General features: G+C 35.4%; 2 protein-coding genes across 6 annotated transcripts; one reads left to right on the forward strand and one right to left on the reverse strand.

Annotated features, from left to right (window-relative positions):
- Positions 1 to 1,248: 1,248 nt before the first annotated feature.
- LOC104906496 (DNA ligase 6) lies at positions 1,249 to 13,198 on the forward strand. Of its 4 annotated transcripts, XM_010695263.4 has the most exons (19): positions 1,259 to 3,697; positions 3,777 to 3,894; positions 3,982 to 4,063; positions 5,735 to 5,837; positions 5,917 to 6,013; positions 6,435 to 6,537; positions 7,102 to 7,218; positions 7,453 to 7,500; positions 7,734 to 7,831; positions 7,912 to 7,977; positions 8,808 to 8,967; positions 9,037 to 9,144; positions 10,272 to 10,321; positions 10,835 to 10,869; positions 10,980 to 11,041; positions 11,120 to 11,281; positions 11,359 to 11,447; positions 11,588 to 11,687; positions 12,742 to 13,198. In XM_010695263.4, the coding sequence occupies exons 1-19, from the start codon at positions 1,474 to 1,476 to the stop codon at positions 13,048 to 13,050; spliced, it is 4,131 nt and encodes a 1,376-aa protein (XP_010693565.2). In that variant the 5' UTR covers positions 1,259 to 1,473; the 3' UTR covers positions 13,051 to 13,198. The 4 variants fall into 4 exon arrangements, 2 of the variants coding, with proteins under 2 accessions (XP_048495422.1, XP_010693565.2); XR_007271624.2 differs by lacking the exons at positions 10,272 to 10,321; positions 11,359 to 11,447; positions 11,588 to 11,687; positions 12,742 to 13,198 and having other exon boundaries at positions 1,249 to 3,697; positions 11,120 to 11,200; XR_002041146.3 differs by lacking the exons at positions 11,120 to 11,281; positions 11,359 to 11,447; positions 11,588 to 11,687; positions 12,742 to 13,198 and having other exon boundaries at positions 1,249 to 3,697; positions 10,776 to 10,869; positions 10,980 to 11,046.
- A 652-nt stretch (positions 13,199 to 13,850) lies between these two features.
- Positions 13,851 to 17,125, reverse strand: LOC104906487 (uncharacterized). 2 transcript variants are annotated; one of them, XM_010695255.3, is made up of 6 exons: positions 16,763 to 17,125; positions 16,554 to 16,604; positions 15,017 to 15,249; positions 14,781 to 14,921; positions 14,226 to 14,291; positions 13,851 to 14,138 (listed from the first exon to the last, which is right to left on the reverse strand). In XM_010695255.3, exons 1-6 carry the CDS (start codon positions 17,013 to 17,015, stop codon positions 14,055 to 14,057), a joined length of 828 nt encoding a protein of 275 aa, XP_010693557.1. In that variant the 5' UTR covers positions 17,016 to 17,125; the 3' UTR covers positions 13,851 to 14,054. The 2 variants fall into 2 exon arrangements, with proteins under 2 accessions (XP_010693557.1, XP_010693560.1); XM_010695258.4 differs by having other exon boundaries at positions 15,017 to 15,237; positions 16,763 to 17,123.
- Positions 17,126 to 25,956: the final 8,831 nt, after the last annotated feature.

A 25,956-nucleotide genomic window follows, 5' to 3' on the forward strand; every position in this document is an offset into this window, starting at 1 on the left:
ATATCACAAATAAAAATGGAGATAGCGGATCTCCTTGTCGCAGTCCTCTGGTCGGAGTAAATTGGCGTGAAGGTTGGCCATTAGCAAGCACCGAGAAGGTTGCAGATTCAACACATTGCAAAACTAGTCGTGTATACCTCGGCGGAAACCCCAATTTTAGCATCATTTGCTCTATAAATCTCCACCCCACTCTGTCGTAAGCTTTGCTCATATCCAGTTTTAACCCCAGATATCCTTTTTTCCCCCGTCGCTTTTTCCTTAAATAATGAAAGCATTCATAGGCTACAAGGACGTTATCAGTAATCAATCGTCCCAGAACAAAACCACTTTGAGTCTCATTGATAACCGTGGGCAGTACATTTTTCAACCGCTTTGCCAAAACCTTCGAAACCAATTTATATAACACATTACATAGACTAATTGGACGATAATCAACAGGGGACTCACAATCTTTTTTCTTCGGAATAAGCACAATGTGAGTCTGATTTACCATACCAATATCATCTACACCATTTAGCAAATTCAATATCTTGTCTGTAATATCGTCTCCAATGTCATCCCAAAAGCTTAATTTAGTAAGCAAAGGTAGGATTATTCCAGAATAATCTAAAGGTGGGATTATTTTTGGCAGATCGGCCAAAAGCGGGATTATTCCTGTCCAATTTTCCTTAATTATTTGTAAAAGAAATTGATCTATTTTCACACCTTTGTCTACCCAACTTAGTCACTCACCAAGAGCAAACAATCCGTAAAATTATCGAGTTTCAAACACCTTTTCTCGATTTAATAACTTAATCTAAGTTGAGACAATTATGGGAAGATATCCGAAAAGTCGGGATAATTCCAAATCAATCAAAAATTTAGAATACTTTTTTTCATGTAGATTGTTTATATTGTGATGTATGGTTTAAATTCTTCTATAAAATATCAGGAGGGGATTATATTTAAGGTATAATCTCAATATTCATTATACATTGGAGTATAAGACAATAGTGTTCATGCAATTGGATTTCTTAAAGCTGAGCATAACTTATGAAGCCTAATAGATTAAGCCAACACCTGAGACTGAGGACGCAACCCCCCCCCCCCCCTCTCCACCTTAAGAAAAGAAAAATATAAGGATGGATTATAAATTGATAAAAAATTACATGACTTTTAGTAAGTCTCTATAAGTTATGAAATTTGTTACAACAACTACGACTATCAATAAGTTTATATGATCCATGATATATTCAAGTGCAACTCAAAATTTAATCGGTTAAGTCAGTAGCCCTTACTCCTTAGACAGTCCCCGTCCTTACAGGCCTACTCGATAGTCTCAAAAGAGTGAAATTAACCGTTACGAAGTGTAAACCCCACCATAGTTGATAGTAGAGCATGAATATGAAAGGGAGAGAATAACAGAACTCTTCTTGGCGCACAATTCGTGAATTCCGACCACCATTTTCACGACCTTCATTCAAAATATGCACCATGTCCACCACCAAAACCCTAACCCTAAAAACTACCGAACTTTATCTTCAACCTCAAAACATTCATTCTCACTCTCTCTCACCAATTCCTTCAAACTTCCCTCTCTCCAAACTCATCCCTAAAACTCGCTTCATCATCGATGGCTTCCGAAATTCCGGCGAACATTCTCTCTCTTACTTCCTCTCTCACTTTCACGCCGATCACTATTCCGGCCTCACTTCCACGTGGAATCGCGGCATCATTTTCTGCTCCGAAATCACCGCTCGTCTCGTCGTCAAGGTTCTAGAAGTTTCTGAATTGTTTGTTTTTCGTTTGCCGATGAATGAGACCGTTGTAATCGATGATTGTGAGGTAACCTTAATTGATGCTAATCATTGTCCTGGTGCTGTTCAATTTTTGTTTAAAGTTCCTGTTATTGGTGGTAAATTCGAACGTTTTGTTCATACTGGTGATTTTAGGTATTGTAGTGATATGTCACTGACACCTGTTTTGAGTGAATTTGTTGGTTGTGATGCTGTTTTTCTCGATACGACTTATTGTGACCCGAAATTCGTGTTTCCGTTGCAAGAGGAGTCGGTTGATTATGTAGTTAGTGTGATAGATAGGATTGGTAGTGAGAATAGGAATGTGAGGAAGAGTGTTTTGTTTCTTGTTGCAACTTACGTTATTGGAAAAGAGAAAATTTTGTTGGAAATTTCGCGTAGGTGTGGGTGTAAGATATATGTAGATAGCAGGAAAATGGAGGTTTTGCGGGCGTTGGGTTATGAGGATGAGGGCGTGTTTACAGAGGATGAGTCGGCGAGTGATGTTCATGTTGTTGGGTGGAATGTGTTGGGTGAGACTTGGCCGTTTTTTCGGCCTAATTTTGTTAAGATGAAGGAAATTATGGTTGAGAAGGCGTATTCAAAGGTTGTGGGGTTCGTTCCTACTGGATGGACATATGAAGTGAAGAAAAATAAGTTTGCAGTCAAGACGAAAGAGGCTTTTGAAATTCATCTGGTGCCGTATAGTGAGCATTCTAACTATAATGAGCTTAGAGAATATGTTAAGTTTTTGAAACCAAAGCGTGTAATTCCTACAGTAGGCTCTGATGTTGAAAATGTGGATAGTAAACATGCTATTAAGATGCAAAAGCACTTTGCAGGATTGGTGGATGAAATGGCCAACAAGCAAGAGTTTTTGACGAGTTTTTATCATGTACCCCAGGGAAGAGAAAAAGTCGAGGTAGGTGATCTGGTGATTGAGTTGGACAAGGATGTAAAACATCTCCAAGAGGAGTTTGACGTGTGTGACATGAAGGAAGATCATCAAACTGGTTCCAGTTCTATGGGCAAAACAATACATGAACCTGGTTCACAAGATTTAACCTCGCTTACTAATACGGAAAAAGATGAAATCCTGCAAGAGCTTCGCGATTGTTTGCCCATTTGGGTTTCCGTAGATCAGATTGTAGAACTCATCAAAATTTATGGTAGAAATGTTGTTGATGCAGTTTCTCATTTTTACGAACATGAAACAGAATTTCATGAGCAAAGTGGAAAATCTCTCCCGTCATCTCAGTCAAATTCAAAGAGTCCAAATTTTAGTCTTGATGAGACCAGTCTTGAGACGTTGGTGGAGTCACCTAAGCAAAACCTCAAATTTCCACTGTTGAAGCAGTCAGTTGCAAGCAGTGTTTCTCCTAGAAAAAGGAAGAGAAACTCAGAGAATAAGAATAATAAGAAGGGAAAAGTTAAATCTAATCCTGAACCTGGTGGCATAAAGCAATCTACAATAACTAAGTTCTTCAGTAAAAGTAGCAGTGTTTGTCAGGGAAGTATTGCTGTTCCTTTGTCCGGGAAAAGCTCCGAAGACCAGAGTTTATCTTCTGTACTTTCAGTTAAACAGTACGAGGAAGAGTTGGAACAATTTATTCAGATCATTAATGGCAGTGAATCAATGAAAGGATATGCTGCTGAACTGATCGAAAAGGCGAGAGGAAATGTCGACTTGGCACTGGACATGTATTACAGTAAATCTGAAGTTAACCCCGGTGGTAAGCAGAAAAGGCTAGATGCTAGTAGCAAATCACTAACATGTGAAGATCCAGATGCTAATTTATCTAGCCAAGGAAAAGAAAGTTCTGAAGCTATGAAGAAGGTTTATCATGAAGATTTATCGGCGGAAAATGTTGCTGTTAGCTATGTATCACTACTGCCAGAGAAGTATTCTCTTGTAGAACATGGTAGGCCTCAATTTTACCCCATATATTATATCTCTTTTCCTGGGCATTGCTTGCTCAATTTCTTGTGTGCTGCATGTAGCTTGCTGGAAGCAAGGCCAGCCTGCTCCGTATATACACTTGGCACGGACTTTTGATCTTGTTGAAGGTGAAAAGGGGAAAATTAAAGCTACATCTATGCTTTCCAATATGTTTAGAAGGTTTTGTTCTATGTTGTTTCTCATATGCACTGTCTTTTTAAACCTGTCATTTCTGAAAGGTTCATTTTTCATTGTATTTGCTTGCAGTTTACTGGCGTTGTCTCCTGAGGATGTTTTACCTGCTGTTTATCTGTGCACGAACAAGATTGCCGCTGACCATGAAAATATGGTTGGTTTAATCTCTTGCTTCATATTAATTGATGTATCTTTGATAATATCCTCCTTTTATTTAGGATTGTGTTTATTACTTCCTCCGTTCTATTATGATTACAACCCCATTGACACTTGTTTTAAGAAACCCGTGTGAATAGGAGATAGATAGAGATAGAGAGAGATAGAGATATTACCAAATAAGGAAGTGTTACCCTTAATATGAAACTTCCGGATAAGGGAAACGCTTCAATTAATAAAGAACGAAGAAAGTATTTGAACTTTTTTCTAGTATGCATGGCACAAATTAGTGACACACTATAAAATTATTCCTCTGAAAAGGAGACTGTAGTAGATGAGATTCAGGTTATGAACTAGAAAGAGGAGGTAAGAATTCTGGAAGAAAATGAGAAATTCAGTAGAGGAAGATGAAGATGGTGAGTGCATTGCTAAGCTTGTAAAATAAGTCTGCAGCAACTCGAGCTTCTAGATGACTCCACTACTCCAATCTCCCACTACAATGAGAGCATAGTTTTTAGATGAGTTTTCCTCTCTAGTTATTACCTCTTATGATGCCCCTTTCACGCTCTAGTTGCCTCTGTTTAATGTATTACCCGCCTCTTTACTGTGCCTTACATATGTGAAGAGTACTGGTGGTTTGTGCATCATAAACCACCATGGGGACTCTCTGTTGGTTTAGATGTATGGAGTCTTCTCCATAAACAAATAAACTACAATGGAGTGACTTAGGAAGTAAAGGAGTAGATAAATATAGAAATAGAAAAAACAGTGGTTGTTGCCTGTTGGCAAGATTTTCTTTAGAGAGTTAAGTAAACATCTTGATGGTATAACGAGCATGAAGTAGAGTAAGGTTTTTATATATAAATAGGAGAAGCGAAAAAGAAGATAGAGAGAACCAAAGCTGGAGACTAGTGATTTGAACTGAATGTACTCGAAAGTCCTTTTTAGATTAAACTAGAGTACTAGACTGCTTCGGAATGGCCTTTATTCGCCAGAGTCTTTGACAATGTGATAAGACATGGGTGCTGTAATGTATTAAGCTAGACTGCTAGATTAAGTCATTTCTCTTTCTATGTAGATCCTTATTTGGAAGACTATATCTTCTATATGCTGTATTCACTCTAGCGTCATGCATCTAATTATGAAAATTGCATCCCATAGGAATTAGATTTTGAATAATTTCTAAAGTTAAAAAAATGTAAGCTTTTTTTGCTTCAGGAGTTTCAAGTGAAGTCATCATCCAGATAGTCAACAGTTTTGTATCTTAATTTTTCTCTTTTTCTCAATGCACAACCATCTGGAACTATTTGCCTATTGGCCTTGAGTTTGATGTGTTTCTTGAAGTCAGGATGGAGTCCCCTTGGGTAGGGATGTTCGTGATCTTTTAAATCTTTGAAGTGTTGTGCTGTGCACCGAGTCTTTATTTCTGATCCCCCAAGTTGTCCTCTAGGTAGCCTTTTGTCTAGTGCCTTTCCCAACAATTATGTTCATGACATGTGTTGTGTGGAGATTGAAATTCCTAAACACCATATTAGATCTCATCCTTCGCGTTATCTATTCCTAAATCAAGTGCTTTTTTGCCTTGGCGTCTTTGATGGTTTTGAGTTTGGCAATTTCATTTTTTTTTATTTCAAGAGTCTCAGAATTTATTTTCCTAATGCTAATGTAGGAACTAAACATCGGTGGGAGTTTGGTTGCATCTGCTCTTCAAGAGGCATGTGGAACCAATAGAGCTAAGATAAGAGAAATGTATAACATCTTTGGTGATCTTGGTATGTGCTATTCAATGATACATCTCATCATGAGTTCTCTGTCTACAGTGATAATGTGCATGGCCTTCATTTGTTATAGGTGATGTTGCTCAAGAGTGTCGGCAAACACAATCTTTACTTCTTTCGCCTTCTCCCCTTTTGATTCGAGATGTATATTCTGTACTTCGAAAAATTAGGTAAGACTTGATATCTGGTTTGTTTGTACTTGAGCTAAGGCATGGTTGTAGCTAGGATACTGTGATTGGAAGATTTGGCAAGTGGCTGCTGTATATCTCTTCCTTCCTCCCCTGGGGACGGATGATTGGACCAACTCTTGTTTGTGATATTGAGTCGTTTGACCTTCATTGTTCATTTTTATGCTTGTAATTAAGTGAAGCTTGTTATATTATCAAATTGTTTTCTTTTTTCCTTTTCTGTGACGGGTCATGTTGAGACTAGCCATGCACCCATATAACCTCCACTACTTATCTTCGTCATAAGCACTTCAGAGATCAATCACTTCTACCGATTTCCTTAAGATATTTATGCTTTCTTAAGCAATTTTCGTGCCTGTTGAATTGCTCGACATTTTCATTTTCTCACAATGTGGATGCTCAGCATACAGACGGGCACTGGAAGCACAAGTAGGAGGAAAAGCTTAATTGTCAGTATGATGCGATCTTGCAGAGAGAAGGAAATGAAGTTTCTTGTCAGGACTCTGGTGAGTTGTGCAAGGATTTGTTTTAACATACAATTATTTAGGGAAGATGATCATGTTTTAACTGGCAAGTAGCTTGGTGTGAACTGCCATCATATAGAGATTACTGGTCTTGAACTTTTTCTTACTTTTGCATGCTTCCCTTTTGCATTTTTTTGTGCTTACATCCTATCCAGCATTAGATTGCCTGCCTTTTCAGTGATCTGAAAGGCCATAGTCAATGGGACTGGATCAAGTTAAATGCAGTTATTAGCAAATGTGAGTCTTGATATGTTCAACATGTTTTGAATGGGTCAATCTGTAATCTGTATATGCTGAGATGGTTATCATGGCTACTTAAACAGTGAGGATTTTGCTGATTGCAGTTACTTAAATATTGACGATCATACATAGTTCTGTTATGTCTGGATCTAACTAAAAATATAATAAGAAAGCTTATCATTTTCAAGCCACTTATGCGGTTATGCATACACAGCTGTAGCCCTGTAGGTCAATGCATTTAATTTGCAGTGGATGGAAGAGAATCTTGTTAAACATTTTAAGTTTTTAACAATGTTCAGCTTTTAGGTGAGAAACCTACGGATTGGAGCCATGATGAGGACAGTTCTTCCTGCATTGGCTCAAGCAGTTGCTCTGAACTATTATGACGAAAAATCAGTTAAAAATACAAAAGAATTGCTTCAGGTTCGACGTCTATTCTGTTAATGGCTGTCTGTTACATCCTTTGTGTTGTATAAGGTATTGGAAATACCACAATATATGTCTTGCTGTTAACCTTGTGAAGGGTTTAATCATTTGCTTTTTGAATGCTGATACAAAAAGTGAAATCACTGTTTGTCTTGGTTAATAAAAATTGTTTCTTAATTGTGATGATGTTGTCACTCCTGTTTAATACTAAGTCTTTTCTATTGCGTGTAGGACCTTTCTGCTGCTGTTGTTGAAGCTTATAATATTCTTCCAGACTTGGTAGGCTGTGTTCTTCCTCCTTTTCTAGGTGTTTTTCTCAAGAAAAGAGGAAACTTTGCTCAAATTGATTACGTTAGATTAGTGTGCTTGCGGTTACGGAGTATGCTAAGTTGTAGTATCCAATTTCCACTCCAGATTTGTCGTTGTATTTGATGGCAGCTGCTTACTGCTTAATATATCTTGGCTGGTGTCTGGTTATGCTTTCTGATACAATATGCATCTTTGTTTTGAAGAATTTATTGGTGCCCTCTCTGATAAGCAAAGGCATAGAGTTTTCCACCACTACTTTGACTATGGTACCAGGCATTCCTATCAGGCCCATGCTTGCTAAGTAAGTTCTCTTGGGTACTCCCTTTCATTGAAGCTTCTCCTGATCTTTATACATAATATTTTTATTTCACTCAATGACAGAATAACTAACGGAGTTGAGCAAGCACTAAAGCAATTTCAGAATAAAGCTTTCACATGTGAATACAAGTAAGTCCCTTCAATTTGGTTTGTTCTTCATCGCTTCATGTCTTCCCATGTTGGATCTGTTTACACAGATTATTTGGATGCCTGTTCTTACTTGTATACTCTAAACAACAAATATCATACTCTTATTTTATGTAAAAATATATTTTTGTGTTTCTTTGTGCGCCATGATTTATTTGTTTTAGCTAATGTGGATGGTTAATCCATTCTTGTTTTACAGCCCCGGAATTAGTTGATAAAACATCATTTTGTACTGCATACATGAGACCTTTTATAGTAGAAATTTGCTCGTGGACTATGGTAAGAAGAAAACAAAATACAGATTGCCAAAACACCACCACCACCACCACCACCCCCAAAAAAAATAAAAAAATAAATGAAAAGACAATAAATAAATTCAGTTTAATAAAAGACTTCAGTTTTGAGTTGCTTCCTCTTCTCGGCTTATCCCATTTTGTGCTTACTTCCATGGAGCCTTCTTTCTTCCGATCTACAGTGTATCATGGGGCCATTTTTGGAGAACTTGCCAGGTGGACTTTTGGTGGACCTCAAGTTTAATTGTAGATCTATGGCATGTCAGAAATTGCCGAGTCCACTTTCTCTCAACAGGGTCCAAACCATGTTATGTGTCCGCACCCTTGTCTAGTCATGTAGAAATGGATACAGACTGTGATTTGGTGAGTTTGAGCATCACAGGATGGACAAGAGTCTTGGCTTGTGATATGCCGAGCAAGATGCTTTGCATGAGAAAGAAATGCAAAAATCTAAAAAGAGATCCCCCAGGCAAATTTATCTATAATATTTCATTGTGTCTACATTTGACATTTGTGCAGGTATGATGGTCAACGCGCCCAAATTCACAAACTTGATGATGGTTCTGTGCGCATCTTTTCAAGAAATGGGGATGAGACGACATCAAAGTTTCCAGATTTGGTGCAGGTTATTCAGGAATCATGTAAACCTTGTGCAGAGTCTTTCATTATCGATGCTGAGGTATTCCTCCTCTTTCTTCTGTGGCCTTCCTCTCGTTATCTTTGTGTTTGAGATTAATTCCGGTTTCAGGTGGTTGGAATTGATCGCAAGAACGGACACAAGTTTTTATCTTTTCAAGAATTATCTGCCCGAGAGAGAGGTGGCAAAGCTACATTGATTTCATTGGACAGAATAAAGGTTTATACTCGTCTTTATTTAATATCTAATGCCACTGCTATGTATCTTTTCGCCATTGCCTTTGAAGTTTGGTTGGTTTAGACTTTAGACATGTGTTCCTTTTTAATATTTGAATATTACTAATCCTTTTTTTTCTGGTGGGGCGGTCTATCTTGCACTTTGTGCAAGTGAGTATTGTGTCTTCTGTTTATCTCAATCCTCAATACAATGCAGCTTTCAATCTTAAAAGGCTTTGATAATGATGGCAGTTTAAGCATGGTGGCACATAGGAAGTTCACGGTACCAGACATGATTATTGAGAAACTCAGTACCCTGTTTGAAAACTTCTAGATATAAATGTTAGGATTACTGTGGAAGTTCATCATGTTTGTGCAACACTGGCAATGCACTGGCCTGATGGGGAGGGGTAATGTAGCTATTGCATTATTAGTTTGTTAGGAATAGCTTGAGGAAGAAGGAAGAAAATTAGTTAGAGGACAGAGGGAGAGAAAGAGAACCTGATAATTGGAGGAGATCACAGAGAGGAAAGGCATGCTAGAGAGTTCTTTTAGTTTGTTTCTTTTCGAATCTGGAGAGAACAAGCCTATAGAGAGCTTGCATTTATCTTCGTATTGCTGTAGTTTTTCTAGATTATCAATGAAAGATCAGTTTCATCTCTTATTCATCTTCTTTGAGCTCCCCTAGCTATGTTCGTTGTAACAAGGGTGAATTTTTTTAGGCAAGGTTTTGTCAAGGCTTCAAATTATTACTTTTGTTGTGATATTGGGACCTTAAGAGCTTTAGCGCAACAAGATCAGTTTCCATGTTTTAAGAGTAAAAGTCAAACCATTACATGCTTTTTTTTGTTTTTTAATAACAAAAGGCGTATTATTATTGTAGTTTCTGGTACTTGCAGTACTTGGTAAAGAGGACATATCAATGTATAGAAGCCTGGAAGCTCTCTTTTTCTGTTGACTTGCTTCCACTTAACTCCTGAATACATGAGTAGATGGCTCTTTATGGATTCTTTCTGTTTCAGCATTGTGTTTGTTTCAGTGTGTTCATTTTCCCATTTTGCTTTTTGTAAGACCATATTCCTTCCTCCTGTTGCTCTATATGATTTTCTTTCCTAAAACTGTGGATTGCAGGTTGACGTCTGTGTCCTTGCATTTGATGCCATGTTCGTCAATGGAGAGAAGTAATCATCTAGACCCTTCACCTAATTAGACCTCTGACTTTTCCCTCCTTGTTCTGTTTACATGTGTCTCGTCCTATATTTCCTCATTCCCTTTTGTGTGGAGTAAGATGGGTAATTGGCTTGGTTGATGACCTTCTTGCCTCAGTTTGGGGCCAACACTCGCCAAGGGCCATTAAATTATTGGATTTTATTTGGTGCTGATGAAATTTCTAGGGAGCTCCACTTCCTGTTATGATGTATAATCATGCATTCCATCACATTTCGCTGGTGTCAATCTTAATCTTTCATTGCTCGTTCACACCAGTTTCTTGTTCTGAAATATGCATGCACATCTTGAACATTGTTATCCTACTTCTGGCTTGGCTCCTTTAGGATTTTCTTTTGAATGGGGTCTTCCCCGTTTACGTTTACTTTGTTGCACTTCTCCTCATATACATCTCTTTTTGTTCCGAAGTATCTGTAAACCCGATTGATCAAATTTTGTGCTGACTTGAGATACAATACGTGGTCCAGGCTGTTGGCTTGTCCACTTAGGCAAAGACGGCAGTGTATGTACCTTTTCTTCCTACGATGATACATTTTTTCTTTTGCCAACGAAATATCATGCTGATGGCACTCGTGTTTGATTTAATTTGCCTTCTAATTTCAATATACGCAGGTATGAAAGATATTTTTAGAGGGGAAAAGCAGGGGTTTTTTGAGTATGCAAAGGAAATAACTGTAAGTGCCTCGATTTATTGATTGATCGAGTCTGACTTTTCTCATGGTTATCCATTATAGCAGTCTCATGTTCCTCAGGTTGAAGCAGATGAAGCTCGTCCAGATTGTGAAGCCAGTTTGGTAAAGATAGATGCTTTCCTTAAAGATGCATTTCTTTCCTCTTGTGAAGGCATCATGGTTAAATCACTAGATGTTGATGCTGGCTACTTTGCTTCAAAGCGTGCTGATTCATGGTTGAAGGTGTTGTCTGGATCACCTTATGGGTTCGTCAATATTTTTGATAGCTATTTAGTATAACAGGAATTTTTCCCTTTCAGGTAAAGCGGGATTATATGGACGGAGTGGGGGATTCCCTAGATTTAGTTCCCATTGGTGCTTGGCATGGCAGTGGAAGAAAGGCAGGATGGTACTTTTCCTTGCACCGAACTTCTGATGCCCTTAGTGGTGGCCCTTTCTATTTAACAGTGTGCTGATGCACTTCCAAGCATAGATTTAATGTTACATACATATCTGAATCTGGCTAATGTTTATTTTCTCTGTTTTTAGGTATAGTCCATTCCTTATGGCTTGTTACAATCCTGATACCGAGGAATTTGAGAGCTTGTGCCGTGTAATGACAGGTTTTTCTGATTCTTTTTACAAAGAGGTAATTTGTTCTCCTGACTGTCAAGACATTTTTATTTATATACCTTTTTCCTGTCTTCTATTATGGGGAAAGAGAGTCGATAGGGTTGCCAAAATGTGATCGAAAATGAATTTTGGCAACGTGAATAAAGGTGCATATCTGGTGGATGTCTGGATTTGCATCATATAATGGGAAGGATCATGCTTGAGGGAATAGACCTTGTGTGTTTTTCCTTTCTTTGATGAAGCTATAACTTTGTGATATCATAAATTCATAATACTGGATGTTTCTGAATACTCTTAGTATTATGTGAGTAATACATTTTGTCCGCTAATTGATTTTTTGAGTTAATTAGTATAGAAATTTATGACCATCTTTTCTCGATGGAACGTAGGACATATATCAATTTGGGTATCCAAGGACCAAGGTGGGTAGTTAAAGCCTTTTTCAATTATCGCTACTGCTTGTGTTTGAGCACTTAACCAGAGTTCACGTGTCCTCCTCTCAGACTTTTTCTACCTTGTAAGACTAGTTCCTTGTCTCAATATTATGCAACATTGAAATAGTATGAATATTGAGTCCATAGTAAGATATTCTTTTCTTAAGTGATTATTAGTGATGTCTCACCGGCTCACCGCCATTAAAGAACAGGAGTCTTGACTAGAACATTCAACGTAAGTGTGTTTATGTAAAAATTTACGAACATGCATATCTCTTCAACATACTATGCTCAAGACAGGATGCAAAATCGTGTCTTGAAAGTTCATGATTAGAAACAATATTCAGTAGTGTTAAGGAACTGACAGCATGCAGGCTGGTTGCTATGTTTTTTATAGTTAAGACTTAAGAATGAGGTAAAAGTAGTACTGTGACTCTCCACTCTCGGAAATGCATCTTTGAAATTATTGACGACGTAATTGTACCCACCAGGGTGTTTACTGTCTACCCTTCCATATGTTAGTTTTTATTACGTGAAGAAATCTGGTCCTGCCCTATATTAATAAAGAGGGTTTTAATGATATTTTTGAATCATACTGAAGGATTTACATTTCTTCTTTACATCATTGAAATGCAGATGAAAGAATTTTTTTCTGAAGACAAGACCTTGACCAAAAAGCCCCTATATTACCGAACAGATGAAGTTCCTGATATGTGGTCTACAGCTGAAATGGTCTGGGAAATAAAAGGTGCAGACCTCACTGTATCACCTGTTCACAAGGCTGCGTTCGGAATTGTTCATCCTTCACGAGGAATATCTATGAGATTCCCGAGATTTATCCGTTCGCTATTGGACAGACGACCAGAAGACTGCAGTACCTCAACAGATGTTGCTGAAATGTTTCATTCTCAGACTCGAAAAATGGATGTAACTGGTGCTCATTGAAATTTTGGTCTACAGATGTACATAATATATGTGTAGTAATAGTAGTACAATTAGATACTTCTCTTTTGTCAATGAGCACTAAGTAAAGCTTAATGTAAATGTAAACTTTTGCTAGTTCTGTAAATAATGAAGAACTAATTTGGTATTACTCCCTCCATTCCAATTTAGTTGCTACATTTGCTTTTTCACAGTTTACGAGATGCAACTTCAAATACCAATATCTTGAGTTATATATATATAAAACTTATAAAAATTATATATTTGGAAAATACGAATTGGGACGAATCAAATTAGATTCAACATGATTATGTTTTTTCTTATGTATATGGAGTAAAAGATAGTCAAAGTTATAACGTGAATAGTGCCTACGGTCAAAATGTAGCAACTAAATTGGGACGGAATGAGTAACTATCACTCCCTTTGTTTTTGTTTTAAATTATACATTTTGCATTTTAAACACAATTCGTGTGATTTATTTTGACCACTGTTTGTGGTTTTTATGCAAGGAAAAATATAGTCTAGTAGCATTTTGTTACTCATTTAGACATACTCCTCTGCTTTTAAATAAGTGCAATTCTCTACTCATTATTGACGACATAATTGTACCTTTGTTTCATTTAGACATATCCTAATTTGTATTTATTGCTTGAACACTAATGAAGAGTACATGTTTTTTTTTTCTTTCCTTTAGAACAGAAACACAAAATAATCGGAATAATATTTTAAAACATCCAAAAAGAAATACAAGCACTATATTACGAGATGGAGTAAAAACTTTGTTAACTGACACCCAAGGACAATTTCCAGCCAAATTAACCTGAGAGTGGCTAAAGTTCTGTATATAATAGTAGAGAATTGTTCAAGTATACATCCTTCACTACAGTCTAGGTTATAAAACATTGCACCCATCCCCAAGTATAAAACTTGCTTTCAAAGGTCATTCTGGCACATAAAATGCATTCGACTCAAGAAAAAAGAGTTGATAACAAAACTGAGACAGTAAATTAATCCACATTTTTTCTCCTCCTCTTAGCACGGTTTTCCTTCTGTTGTCCAGACTTTGGTATATTAGCAGAATTCTCCTGCTTCTGCAGTAGAAAAACGAGCAAATATTTATACATCTCACAGTGCATATCAATACAAATCTTCTTGTAAAACATTTACAGCGTGATTACCTTCTTTTTTAACCGGAGCCTTTGTCGTTGCCGCCCTAACCCTTTGTTTTTAATTTTAGTTGGCTCCTGGATGGAAAATGAAAGTTTAAGAAATCCATCAGAATACTACCATAATATCTCAAAGTTCAAAGGGACTGGAAGATTTAGGATCATATTCTCAAATTGTGTTTCATCCTATGCTCTTCTTGGAATTTCGGAACATCAAGGTTATATGATCAAAGGTTATTTATAATAGAAACAATTTTCACACTGCAAGGTATTGCATTCATCTCAATATATACAAACAAGATACTAATGGTCAAAGATGTGCATTGTAAAGTAAAAAAGTCAAAAGTGTTGCAACTAAATTTAAAATGTGGGAGTATTGAAGATTATTGGTTAACATAAGCGATGAGTCACAATTACAGTTGATTGCACATAAAACGGGATATAGGATCTCTACTAGAAAGGGATACCCCAACTTTTCTTTACCCAAATTACCTTATTTCCCCTTTTTGGGCTTGGGGAGGGGAGGAGAAATGGATTATAAAATATTCCAACAGAGTAAAAACGAACCTGTGCCAAAGCAATAATTCTTGCATGCCTTTCTGCATGAGTCTCACGATCATCGTCAGAGATTACTTCTTCCTCCCCATCACTATTGAGAATACACTTTAACCTTCCATTACTCAATAATTTCTCCGATCTTGAATGTCTCTGAATGAGATAAAATAGAGAATAGAATATCATAAAGCAGAATTTAACTAACAAAAGTACGATGCAGCTTCCAGATGACACATGAGATATCAGACCTTGGATTTGAGGTGAGTCTTCAAACTCTCTTCATTCAGACAGACGATTTTTGGACAAAGCCTGCATTTATAGACTGATTTGCATTTCAAAACACATAGGGGAAGATCATCCACGGCTGACTGATCTTTGGCTTGTGTGGTTAGTTCACCATTCTCTTCCTTTAAAATGGGACTCTCATCAAGCTTGCCTCCATCTTTCCCAGAATCACTGTCATCATCATCTGAAAATAAACCTGCCAACACTCAGTATTCTCTAATAAATAAGATAAATCGTTCAAAGTCACTGTTATACAAAAAATGATACTAATCTACACATTGGATAATGGATATAAAAGCAATAGCAGTTCATAGTGCTTTACAGTCCACACAGTAGACAATATGCTTTCTTATGTTCATATGCCACAGTTTCCCCATAACAAATTTGCATTTTCTCTTGAAGTAGTAATGCTATCTTAAGCCAATATTTGAAGGAGGCAGGGGACAAGGGAAGAACAAAGAAATTTACTAGCATATTACTGTTAAAAAACATCTCCTAATAAGCCAAATCATATGCAAGGTACATAGAACTTTGAGTTTGGCAAACGCTTCAACAAAGCCCAATAATACTGGCCAATAATTCATGAAAATACTGGCCTCGAATGCAATCCAGACAAGCACACTCCAAGGTCTCCCCATCTTTTACTCCACTTAGTTCTAAGTCCAAGTGAGGAGATGAGTCTTCCCAGATGTCCTATGTAAACTCTAAACCAAGCAATGTTTCTCATACTTTCACCACGACAAAGGCAAGGGATAGCATGAGAATCTTCTTCAGTTCTTCCGATTTCTATGGACGCCTTGACGCCCATAATGAACACATCTTCATCATTTCTTATAATAGAGATCAATAACACATGCGTATATGATGCATAGCCATGTCCACAAGAAATTCCTGAATTGACAATGCAAGTCGCAATTCATTCTACTGATATGATGTATAGCATATGTCCACAAAGTTTTCCTAAAATGACCACGCAAGGCGTAATTGTTCCCAATATCCTTTCCAACCAAAACATCAATAAAGCTTACCTTTACCTCAACTCATCGAGACCATCAATGTTCTTAACCTAGCTAAAACATGTCTTGACATGGGAATCTAATAAAGCTACTCAGGAACAAACGTGACCTGCTACAACTCCACACGAAACTCCGCATTCACGCAGAAATGGAGCATTACAGAACATCTCAAGATCTTTATAAAATCTACCTTCATCTAAAATTAATCATGTCATGCTCCTTCTATGGTTTATTCTTGTCTCATAGGCCATAGCATTATCCCCATACCAACAACCCAAAGAATACAAAGACCCCTCTTTCTCTTCTTTCAGAAAACATAGGCCAGTATTCCAGGTAAATCATATTTTCCCTCATAATTCGGGCACAAACCCATTTTCTTACATAAAAAATCAAAATCAGTAAAATATCCAATTCGCCAACAAATCTCCAATACAAATGCACACAAGTATGCAACAATTAATTGAAAAAAAAAAAACTAAATTACCTGCGGATTCAGCATCAATTTCATTCCCAGAGCTATCTTCACTCTCATATCCTATACTCAATCAACAAACAAAAAAAAAACCCGTCAAAAAATAACCAAAAAAATACAAACCCACAAAAAAAAAATGATCCCAGAATAAAATAAAAATTAACCCAGAAGAATAAAACAAAGATAAAATGAACCCAGAAAAAAGAAGCAAGAGAGAGAACCAGAAGTAGATGAAGAAGGATGTTTAATTTTTGAAGGAAAGCGATTATCATCATCATCATCATCGTCATCATCACTGTCAGCTTCAACATTAGAAACGGGTTCGGGTTCGGGTTCGGATTCTGGTTCTGGGTTTGGATGTTCATTTTCTGAATCTTCGGAGCTCCGAGATTCAACCTCAGAATCTGATGAAGAAGATGAAGATGCATCGTCTCTATCACCACGATCAGCTCTATAAAATCTTCTCTTTATCATCTTATTAAAATTATAATTCTCTCTCCTCTGGGTTTTTTGATTACAAGAGTGGAAAACTGGTAAGATAGAGTGGGGGAGATAGTGTAGGGTTTATGTGAGATTTTGGGGAGACTGGCGGACTGCTACGTATTATAGTGTCGGGTCGGGTCGGGTACGGTTAGGACCTCTTTCTAGAAGTTTGGTAAGAATTGTTTTTTTTTTTTAATTGGATTATGCTATATGCAGTCCTTAGGGTTGCATATAAGACATAAATACATTGCTTAAAATGGAATGTAATTGTAAATTTATGACAAAAGTTTGCATTAATCTATGTAATAAATGATCAGTTAATGCTTGTTTTCTTCATTTTTAGCTTCTTATATGCAGCCCTTAGAGCTGTATTTAGCTTTTTCCTTTTTTATAAACTTCCTTCCTTCCGAGTTAAATATAACAAATTCAGTTTTTCGTTATTTACGTTTTTTACATTGACTAAGATGTGTGATTTATACATGATGAAAGATATTGTCAAGTGAGATCTTGTTAGAATTGTCTCGTAACGTATTTTCGTAAGATGTAATTTTTATACTTTAGCCTTCAAGACGTACTTTTGACCATCTATATCTTCTATTACATATTAGTAAAAAAAAATAAAAAGTTGATATTATGATTGTATATGTTGAGACGAATCTAACAAAATTCCACATAAAATTATGTTTATGTATGCATAATGAGTATATTTGGTCAAAGTTTTTGAAATTTGATTCCCAAAATAAAAACAGGAACTATATTTTGGGACGAAGGGAGTAGTATTTTTTGCACGTATATCGCATATATGTGATTTTGTGGAAATTTTCGATTTAATCTCATTCGTTATTTTGGGTTAAAATTTTCCTTTAAATAATGTAATTATATAAATAAGTGCATAACTATCTATCTATCAAAATAATGCTTGATAACTTTCTGTGAAAACCTATTCGTAAGATATAAGTATATTTCTATTATATAAAGAAAAAAGGAGTTATAGTGTCCCCAATTGAAGAGATTATTTTACTCTTTTTCCTTTCTAAATTACAAATTCACTTGCATACCAAAGGGGATTCAAACAAAAATATTGGAAATAAAATTATAACAATCACTCACAAGTCAGCTAAAATCATACAAATTCCATAAATTACATTATACAAATCACTCAAATGAAGAAACTTTACAAAAACCAATAAATTAACTTACAAACTACAGCCAATACACTACAACGTCAATACATACTCACAAAAATTTGACTTGACATCAAAATGTTAATTTTCTCAACAATATACGAAGTAGTGTACTTAATTCAAAAATCAATAAAAAAAAATTATAATATTAGAAATCATAAATAAATTCAATAAAAAATTTTTTTTGTTCATAGAATTTAACTTTGAAAAGTAAAAAAAAAAAAAAAAAGACTTGAGAGACTTAAGTGACAGAGACTAAACCAATTAAATTTTGTAACTAAAAACAATTATACCTCGAATGTCTAATGTTAAATATTTTTTTTTACATACGTCGAAAAAAATCGAGTTTCTGTCTTAACACGCATCGCTTGCAAAAAATGCTAGTATATCTATGGATAATGAGTTAGGATTAATAGGAAATTTTTAATTATTACTTTGAGAGTTGTACATGTTTCTTTTGTATTTAATAATCTGGAAGTTACCTTCATTCAAAAACAAATCTGGTTGTTAGAATTTTTTCCTTGGATAATGCAAAAGTGGGTTTTAATTCCCAAAATATGCCCAAAAATATTAAAATTCCCTGCGTACCGTCCACGTAGGACGGCACGCGAGAATTTTTTTTTTTTAGTAAAACCGCTACTCGGATAGCGGTTTATAAGTGTCGAGATTTTTTTTTTTTTTCAACTTAGGTAAAACCGCTACTCGGAGTAGCGGTTTATAAAAAAAAAAAAAAAAAAAAAAAAAAAAAAATTTTTTTTTTTTTTTTTTTTTTTATAAACCGCTACTCCGAGTAGCGGTTTATTATGAAAACTGATATCTGCCTACCATATTTTTGCGCAGGTAAACCGCTACTCAGAGTAGCGGTTTATATTTGTAAACCGCTACTCAGAGTAGCGGTTTTTATTTGTAAACCGCTACTCCGAGTAGCGGTTTATTTTAAAATTAAACCGCTACTCTGAGTAGCGGTTTCTGTGGGTTAAAACAAAAAAATAATAATTTTCTCGCGTGCCGTCCTACGTGGACGGTACGCAGGGAATTTTGATTTTTTTGGGCATATTTTGGGAATTAAAACCCACTTTTGCATTATTTAAGGAAAAAATTCCTGGTTGTTACATTAGCGCTTTTATTTTTTTATTTCCAAATTTTTTTTACACTTAGTAATTATCTTAGAATAACAAATACATAAATAATATTTAAAGGAATTCATGTGAACATCAAAGTCCTCAAGTGTTCTCTTATATAATAAAAAGTTGGTCATTTTTCGATTCAATTAGGCTCACTTCGTACTTTTGTCTCTTCACATTCCACTTGTTCCCCTCTCGATCTTTTAACCTAAGTATATTGTAACAACCGATTTATTGACAGGAATTGTTTTCCCACATTCAATGAAATATTGCAATAAGGGATTATAAATTCAGTTGGGATTGCTAGAAAATTTTCTACAACGTGAATTAGGGTTGTTGTTTCTATCAATTCAAACAAATTTTTAGAACTTCGACGCTACATGTTCTTCATGGAAAAGCCTACCCTTAGGGTTGTATTTAGCTTTTTCCTATTATTAATTGTCAAACAAAAGTTTGAAAATATTACTTCGTCAAGAACAATAGGATAGTCATCCGCGCACAACCTAATAGAATGTTTGAGTAATAGCGTGAGACTGAGTTGCTCTATTAGCTTCTCTAAACACATAAACGGAAAAAATATAATTAAAAAACTTGCAACCTTTAATTTCAAAGCTAGTTGAAACAATCACGCTCCATAATAATGGAATGTGGGTACATTGCATGGCCATTTGAAGTCCCAATACAATTGTTTTTGCCTTTATTACAATATACACAACAGCTACCTGCCTTTTTTTTTTTAATTGCTGACAAGCTGTCCTAATATGCATATCAAAGAAAGTTCAAAGTTGTTAAAATAAACTATCATATACTTCCTCCGTTTCTTTTTACTTGCAACGGTTTGACTTTTACACTATTCACCAACTCTACTTAGTTTACATTTGGTGATTTATAGTTAAGGAAAAACATATTCATGTGCGATCTTATTAGATTCGTCTGAATGTATATTCTCCGAATATATACTTTATAATTTTTATTTATCGGTAATTAAACTTATTGATGGTTGAAATAATGCATTGGCAAGCGTGAAAGTCAAACTGTTGCAAGTAAAAAGAAACAGAGGAAGTATGTAGTGAAAGGAAAGGTGTATGATTGAAGAATAAATTAACATAACTAAAGGAATTTCCAAATCAATTACAAAATGAAAGACACAAAATTTTAATTATACCTAAAATTTTGAATGTAACAACAATACCAACATCCATCAACAAGTCATAAAAATACCGAGAAAACAAAGATAATCATCATATCTTTTTAATTTATGGGGTCAATAATTATCATGTGTATCAATTATTATAATATGTCCCTTTATTTTACCGGGAATTGTAATTCTCATTTGTGTCAGTTAAAATAATCTTATCATTTTAGTTTTTAGAAGAAATATGAGATGATTTTTTAAAAAATAAGTTCATCTCTATTATATAAGTCAAAACAGGTGTATGTGGTGTTTCTTAAAATTACAGTAATATAACCTCCATGTAGTATATTCATTATTCAATGTCATTGCGTCCTATCTTTTTGAATTTTTTAAATCCGTCGTATAGTAATATGCAATCAAAATAAAAGTTACGGAAAATTTCCCACAAATTAAGCAATGACAAAACAACTTGACATAAAAACCTTCAAATAAATTTTAACATAAAGAACTAAATAATTAATCAAACAAAAGAAAAATCTTTCACAAATTTGATCTGACAATCGAACTTTATATCTAAATCCACAACATTACAATTTCTCAACACTAAACACAATCTTCTTTCTTTGCCTTCCAATCGGAACAACTTTTTCATCTAAATCCACATAATAATTAATGAACACTAAATTTAAGAATAATTATTGCCAAAATAATCCATGCACGCATCGAATGCATAGAAGCCTAGTTATACCTGAAATGACAATAACAATTCTATTATACTTCTCTTACATCTTTTAATCATTGACACACCTCTCTCAAAAAACTCTTACATAAAAGCGAGAAATGTGTCAATGTCACACACACACACACACACATATATATATATATATATATATATATATATATATATATATATATATATATATAAGTGAGTTCATATGAGAATGCATACTTACATGAGAAATGAGAATGGATTTTACACGCTATAACTCTAATGAACAAGTGATGTAACTCCTAAAAAAAAAAATTAGAAAAAATATTTCGGAAAAAAAAAAATTTTTTTTTTTGGGTTTGAATTTTTTCAGGGGTATAACTCTAATGAACAAGTGTTGTAACTCTAATCCAATCGTGTGGTTGAGATTCATTCTCATTTCTCATGTAAGGAGCATTCTCATGTGATTATATATACATATATATATATATATATATATATATATATATATATATATATATATATATATATATATATATATATATATATATAAGTTAGTACTTCATCCATTTCTTTTTACTTGCAACGGTTTGACTTTTACACTATTCACCAACTCTACTTAGTTTATGTTTGGTGATTTATAGTTAAGGAAAAACATATTCATGTGGGATCTTGTTAGATTCGTTTGAATGTATATTTTTTGAATATATACTTTTTATAATATTTATTTAGGAAAAATTGATTCTAATAATCCAACCTTTGGGCCGTTCGCTCAAAATAATCCCACCTTTTGATTAATTTTTAATAATCCAACCTTTTATCTCTATCCGCTCATTTTGCATCGTGACCTGTTGAAACAAGTTGATGGCCAGGAGAATGATTTAACTGTCAGGTGTCTTGCTCTGATTCGTTGTGATTTCATTAAATATTTTTTCTTTTGTTCTTTTACCATTTTCCTCTCTTTCTTCTCTAATCACTCTCTCCCCCTTCCTCCCATACCTCACCAATAATCCCCACCTTCTGCCAAGAACCCCCCACCCCCTGCGACCACCGCCTCCTCCACCCCCTAGGAACAACCTCACCTCATGGACCACCCCCTCCCTGCCCCGCCCTCCTGCAAACAATCCCGCACCCCCCTAAAAATGTCGGCAACCCCTTAATTTCTCCTCCCACATTATTCTTTTCCATCACTCTCATTCCTTCCACTCCATGCCCCCTATATCCTCTCTTCCAACACCTTCATCCCCTCATATCACCCCCAGCGAACAGCCCTAATCCCCTTGTGAACAACCCCACCCCCCCCCCCCCCCCCCCACCCCACCCCTTACGAATTAACTTCCCCCACCCCTGCGATTCGTGTTGTTGATAGATTTTAGATGGTGGTGGTGAATTAATGATGGTTTATCACCCCCTATGAACAACCCCTCAATTTTTTTTTTGTTTTGAATTTGGTTGAGTTTTTAGTCAAATTGAGGTTTTCAATTAAATGAGTTTTTAGTCAGATGGGTCGAATAGATCGAAATTGGTTGTTCGCAGGGGATGGGGATGGTGGTTCTTTGTGACTGGTGATGCAGGGGATGGAGGGGAAACAAAGAAAGGGAGATTAAAGGAGAAAATGATTTCTTTTTTTACCATTCCAACAGTTTACCGGTCTCACGATGCAAAATGAGCGGATTGGGATAAAAAGTTGGATTATTAAAAAATAATCAAAAGGTGGGATTATTTTGAGCGAACGGCCCAAAGATTGGAGTATTAGAATCAATTTTTCCTTTTATTTATCGGTAATTAAACTTATTGATGTTTGAAATTATGCATTGACAAATGTGAAAGTCAAACTGTTGCAAGTAAAAAGAAACCGAGAAAGTAGTTTATAGAAGTAAGAATTTCGTCATTACTCCTCCTCAGCGGTGTTAAGTTCATCAAAGTGTCTTAAATACTGGATTACCTTAAATAATCAAACAAAAAACTATAGCAAATCTATTATAAACATTTGGTCAGTACTCGTTACTCCACATTAATGGGGTCCAATATATCGTCAAACTACCAGACATGAGACACCAGTATTCAAGGACGATGAACAAATTCCACTTCGCTTTCTCCTCAATTCATTCTTCTTCGCGTGCCGTTTAATTAACTCAAGATCTGGACCCTCGCAACAAAAGATAACCATACTTATAAAATTTCATTTAAGTTCAATAATTTTGGGAAAGTTATTATTATGAAAACAAGTACTCTCTCTATTTTTTTTTTTATCTTGTAAGATTGTTTTTGCACAGTATTTGATGTATAATTTTTACGGTTTTTTCACCAGATATCCCTGTAGTTTTTCAAAATTCATGGGATACACCTAATTTTTTTTAATGCACCAGGTACCCTTATTATTTCAGTAAAATGCACAAAATGCCCTTAATGACTAACGGTGTCAAGTTTCCGTTAGTCATTAGGGTTAATTAACCCTTCTAACCCTAATTAACTAATAAACCCTAACCTCTAAGCCTACCCTAACCCCATAATTTGAAACCCTAACCCCACAACCACCACACAACCACCACCACCACCCCTCCCCCTCCCTCCCTCACCCCTTGCAGCAGTCATCCTCCCCCTTGATTTCCCCAACACCACCCACCCCACCCCCACCCCACAATCCCCCTCCCCTAGCAGCAACTCCCAAACCACTGTCCCCTCTAAAACTGATTTCGAAAATCAATTTCGAAAACATTTTCGAAAATCAATTTCGAAAAAATTTTCAAAATTAAAAACCATTTTCGAAAATCAATTTTCGAAACCTTTTGCGAAAACCGAAACCCAATTTTGAAATCATTTTCGAAACCATTTTCGAAATCATTTTCGAAAACATTTTCAAAATCAGTTTTTGAAATCAAAAAAATCAATGAAGAAGGAAAGAGAAAAAGAAATGAAGAAGAAGGAGGAATTTCGACAGGGGTAGGGGTGGGGTGGGGAGGGGGGAATTCGACGGGGTGGGGGGCTGCGTGGGTGGAGGAGGGGTAGGGGAAGGTGGTGTTAGGGTGTTAAGATTAGGGCTTAAGGGTTAGGGTTAGAGAGTTAATTGACCCTAATGACTAACGGAAATTTAACACCATTAGTCATTAAGAGCATTTCGTGCATTTTACTGAAATAAAAAGGGTACCTGGTGCATCAAAAAAAAAAAAAATTAGGAGTACCCGATGAATTTTGGAAAACCACATGGGTACCTGGTGAAAAAACCTTAATTTTTATTTTTGTTGGCAAGGAAATACTCCATCCCTCCTAAAATTAAGTTTTTGTTTTCCGTTTCGGGTTCTCAAAATATAGTTATTGATTCTATATTTAGTTTCATATTTTTTCATAATTTGCCTTAAAAAATTATGTTTTCATTATTTATTTGCTTATTGAAATTAGTTTTTTTTTGCTTTGTTTATTCTCCATTCTCTCTCCTAAAATTAATTTTTCCCATACAATGCTTATTTTAATCGTTAGGTTTTGGGTAAACTCCCTTGAGTAGAGTATTTGCCATTGATCAATATTTATAGTACGATCTGATGATAGTCCTAACATAAGTGATGTGGAAGACTTTTTAGTGAAGATGTTAACAAACTGATATCTGATAGGAACATGTAATACTCAGTAACCGGATGTGACCTCAACACAACTGTTTCGCAAACAACATGAATATTCATCTCAACATATTTAGTTAGTTGATGTTGTACGAGATTATGAGAGAGGTGAATAACACTGACATTATCGCAGTAAACAATAGTAGCCCGTCATTTATTTTATATTCTAATTACAAAATATAAAAGAATATTTTATTATTCTATCATAAATATATAAAAAAAAGTCTCTATTATATTTTAAAATGGAGGAAATAATATTAAATACATTAATCACAATTACAACCTAAGAGAAGCTAGACAAACCTAGCAGTCCACCACACCAAATTGGACACAACCAGTATCAACAAACACATCTACTCACAAGTCACAGAGCTTCTGTCCAATTCCTATTAATTCATAACCTTCTATCCAATATTTTTGATTGTTAATATCGCTAATTAGGCATTAATAAAAAGTTTAAATCTTGCTGATAGTTTGACTAGAGGTGTTTATTGAGCGAGCCGAGCTCGAATAGCACTGGGCTCGGCTCGAGCTCGTTTAACTTTTCATAGGGTCGGCTCGGCTCGAGCTCGTGATTAGAATTTGCGGCTCGAGCTCGGCTTGTGAACTCGTTTATGTTCGACTCGTGAACTCGTTTAGGCTCAGACTCGACTTTTAATTGTTTTTACCTTTTTTTTTTTTTTAATCTTTCTTCTATTACATACCTTAGTTAATATCTTAAAAGAAATACTTAATATAATTGTTAATATATATAAATAATTTTTTAATATATAAACAATTTTTTAATATATAAACAATTTTTTAATATAAAATATTTTTTTAGTATAAAATAATAATCGAGCTTTTCACGAGCTTTATGAGCCGAACTTTGCCTAGCTCGGCTCGGCTTGTTTAAGTCTCGAGCCGAGCCCAAATTGAGCTTAAACGAACCGAGCTTTGACCGAGCCGAGCCCGAGCTGCTTGCGAGCTTGCCAAGCTCATTATCACCCCCTAAGTTTGACACAGAGACTTCCATAGAACATTATGTTTGTTATTATTATAAATAGTTATTGATAAACGATAATACACATTCTTCATTTGTTTCATATTCATTGACAGATTATCATACAATTAAAATTCAGAATAATCAAGTAACATTAACACTTATAAAAAAAAAAAAAATCAAG

This window comes from Beta vulgaris, chromosome 2, assembly GCF_026745355.1.
Source record: "Beta vulgaris subsp. vulgaris cultivar EL10 chromosome 2, EL10.2, whole genome shotgun sequence".
Taxonomy (NCBI): domain Eukaryota; kingdom Viridiplantae; phylum Streptophyta; class Magnoliopsida; order Caryophyllales; family Amaranthaceae; genus Beta; species Beta vulgaris.

What these genes read in the sequence shown, in the direction of transcription:
- LOC104906487 (XM_010695255.3), bottom strand. Translation starts at nt 17,015, where the DNA reads ATGATAAAGAGAAGATTTTATAGAGCTGATCGTGGTGATAGAGACGAT. An exon ending in AATTGATGCTGAATCCGCAG is followed by an intron (nt 15,250 to 16,553) that starts GTAATTTAGTTT and finishes GAGTGTTGGCAG; the next exon opens with GTTTATTTTCAGATGATGAT. An exon ending in AGACTCACCTCAAATCCAAG is followed by an intron (nt 14,922 to 15,016) that starts GTCTGATATCTC and finishes TATCTCATTCAG; the next exon opens with AGACATTCAAGATCGGAGAA.
- LOC104906496 (XM_010695263.4), top strand. Translation starts at nt 1,474, where the DNA reads ATGTCCACCACCAAAACCCTAACCCTAAAAACTACCGAACTTTATCTT. An exon ending in CTTTCATTATCGATGCTGAG is followed by an intron (nt 8,968 to 9,036) that starts GTATTCCTCCTC and finishes TTCCGGTTTCAG; the next exon opens with GTGGTTGGAATTGATCGCAA. An exon ending in ACTTAGGCAAAGACGGCAGT is followed by an intron (nt 10,870 to 10,979) that starts GTATGTACCTTT and finishes CAATATACGCAG; the next exon opens with GTATGAAAGATATTTTTAGA.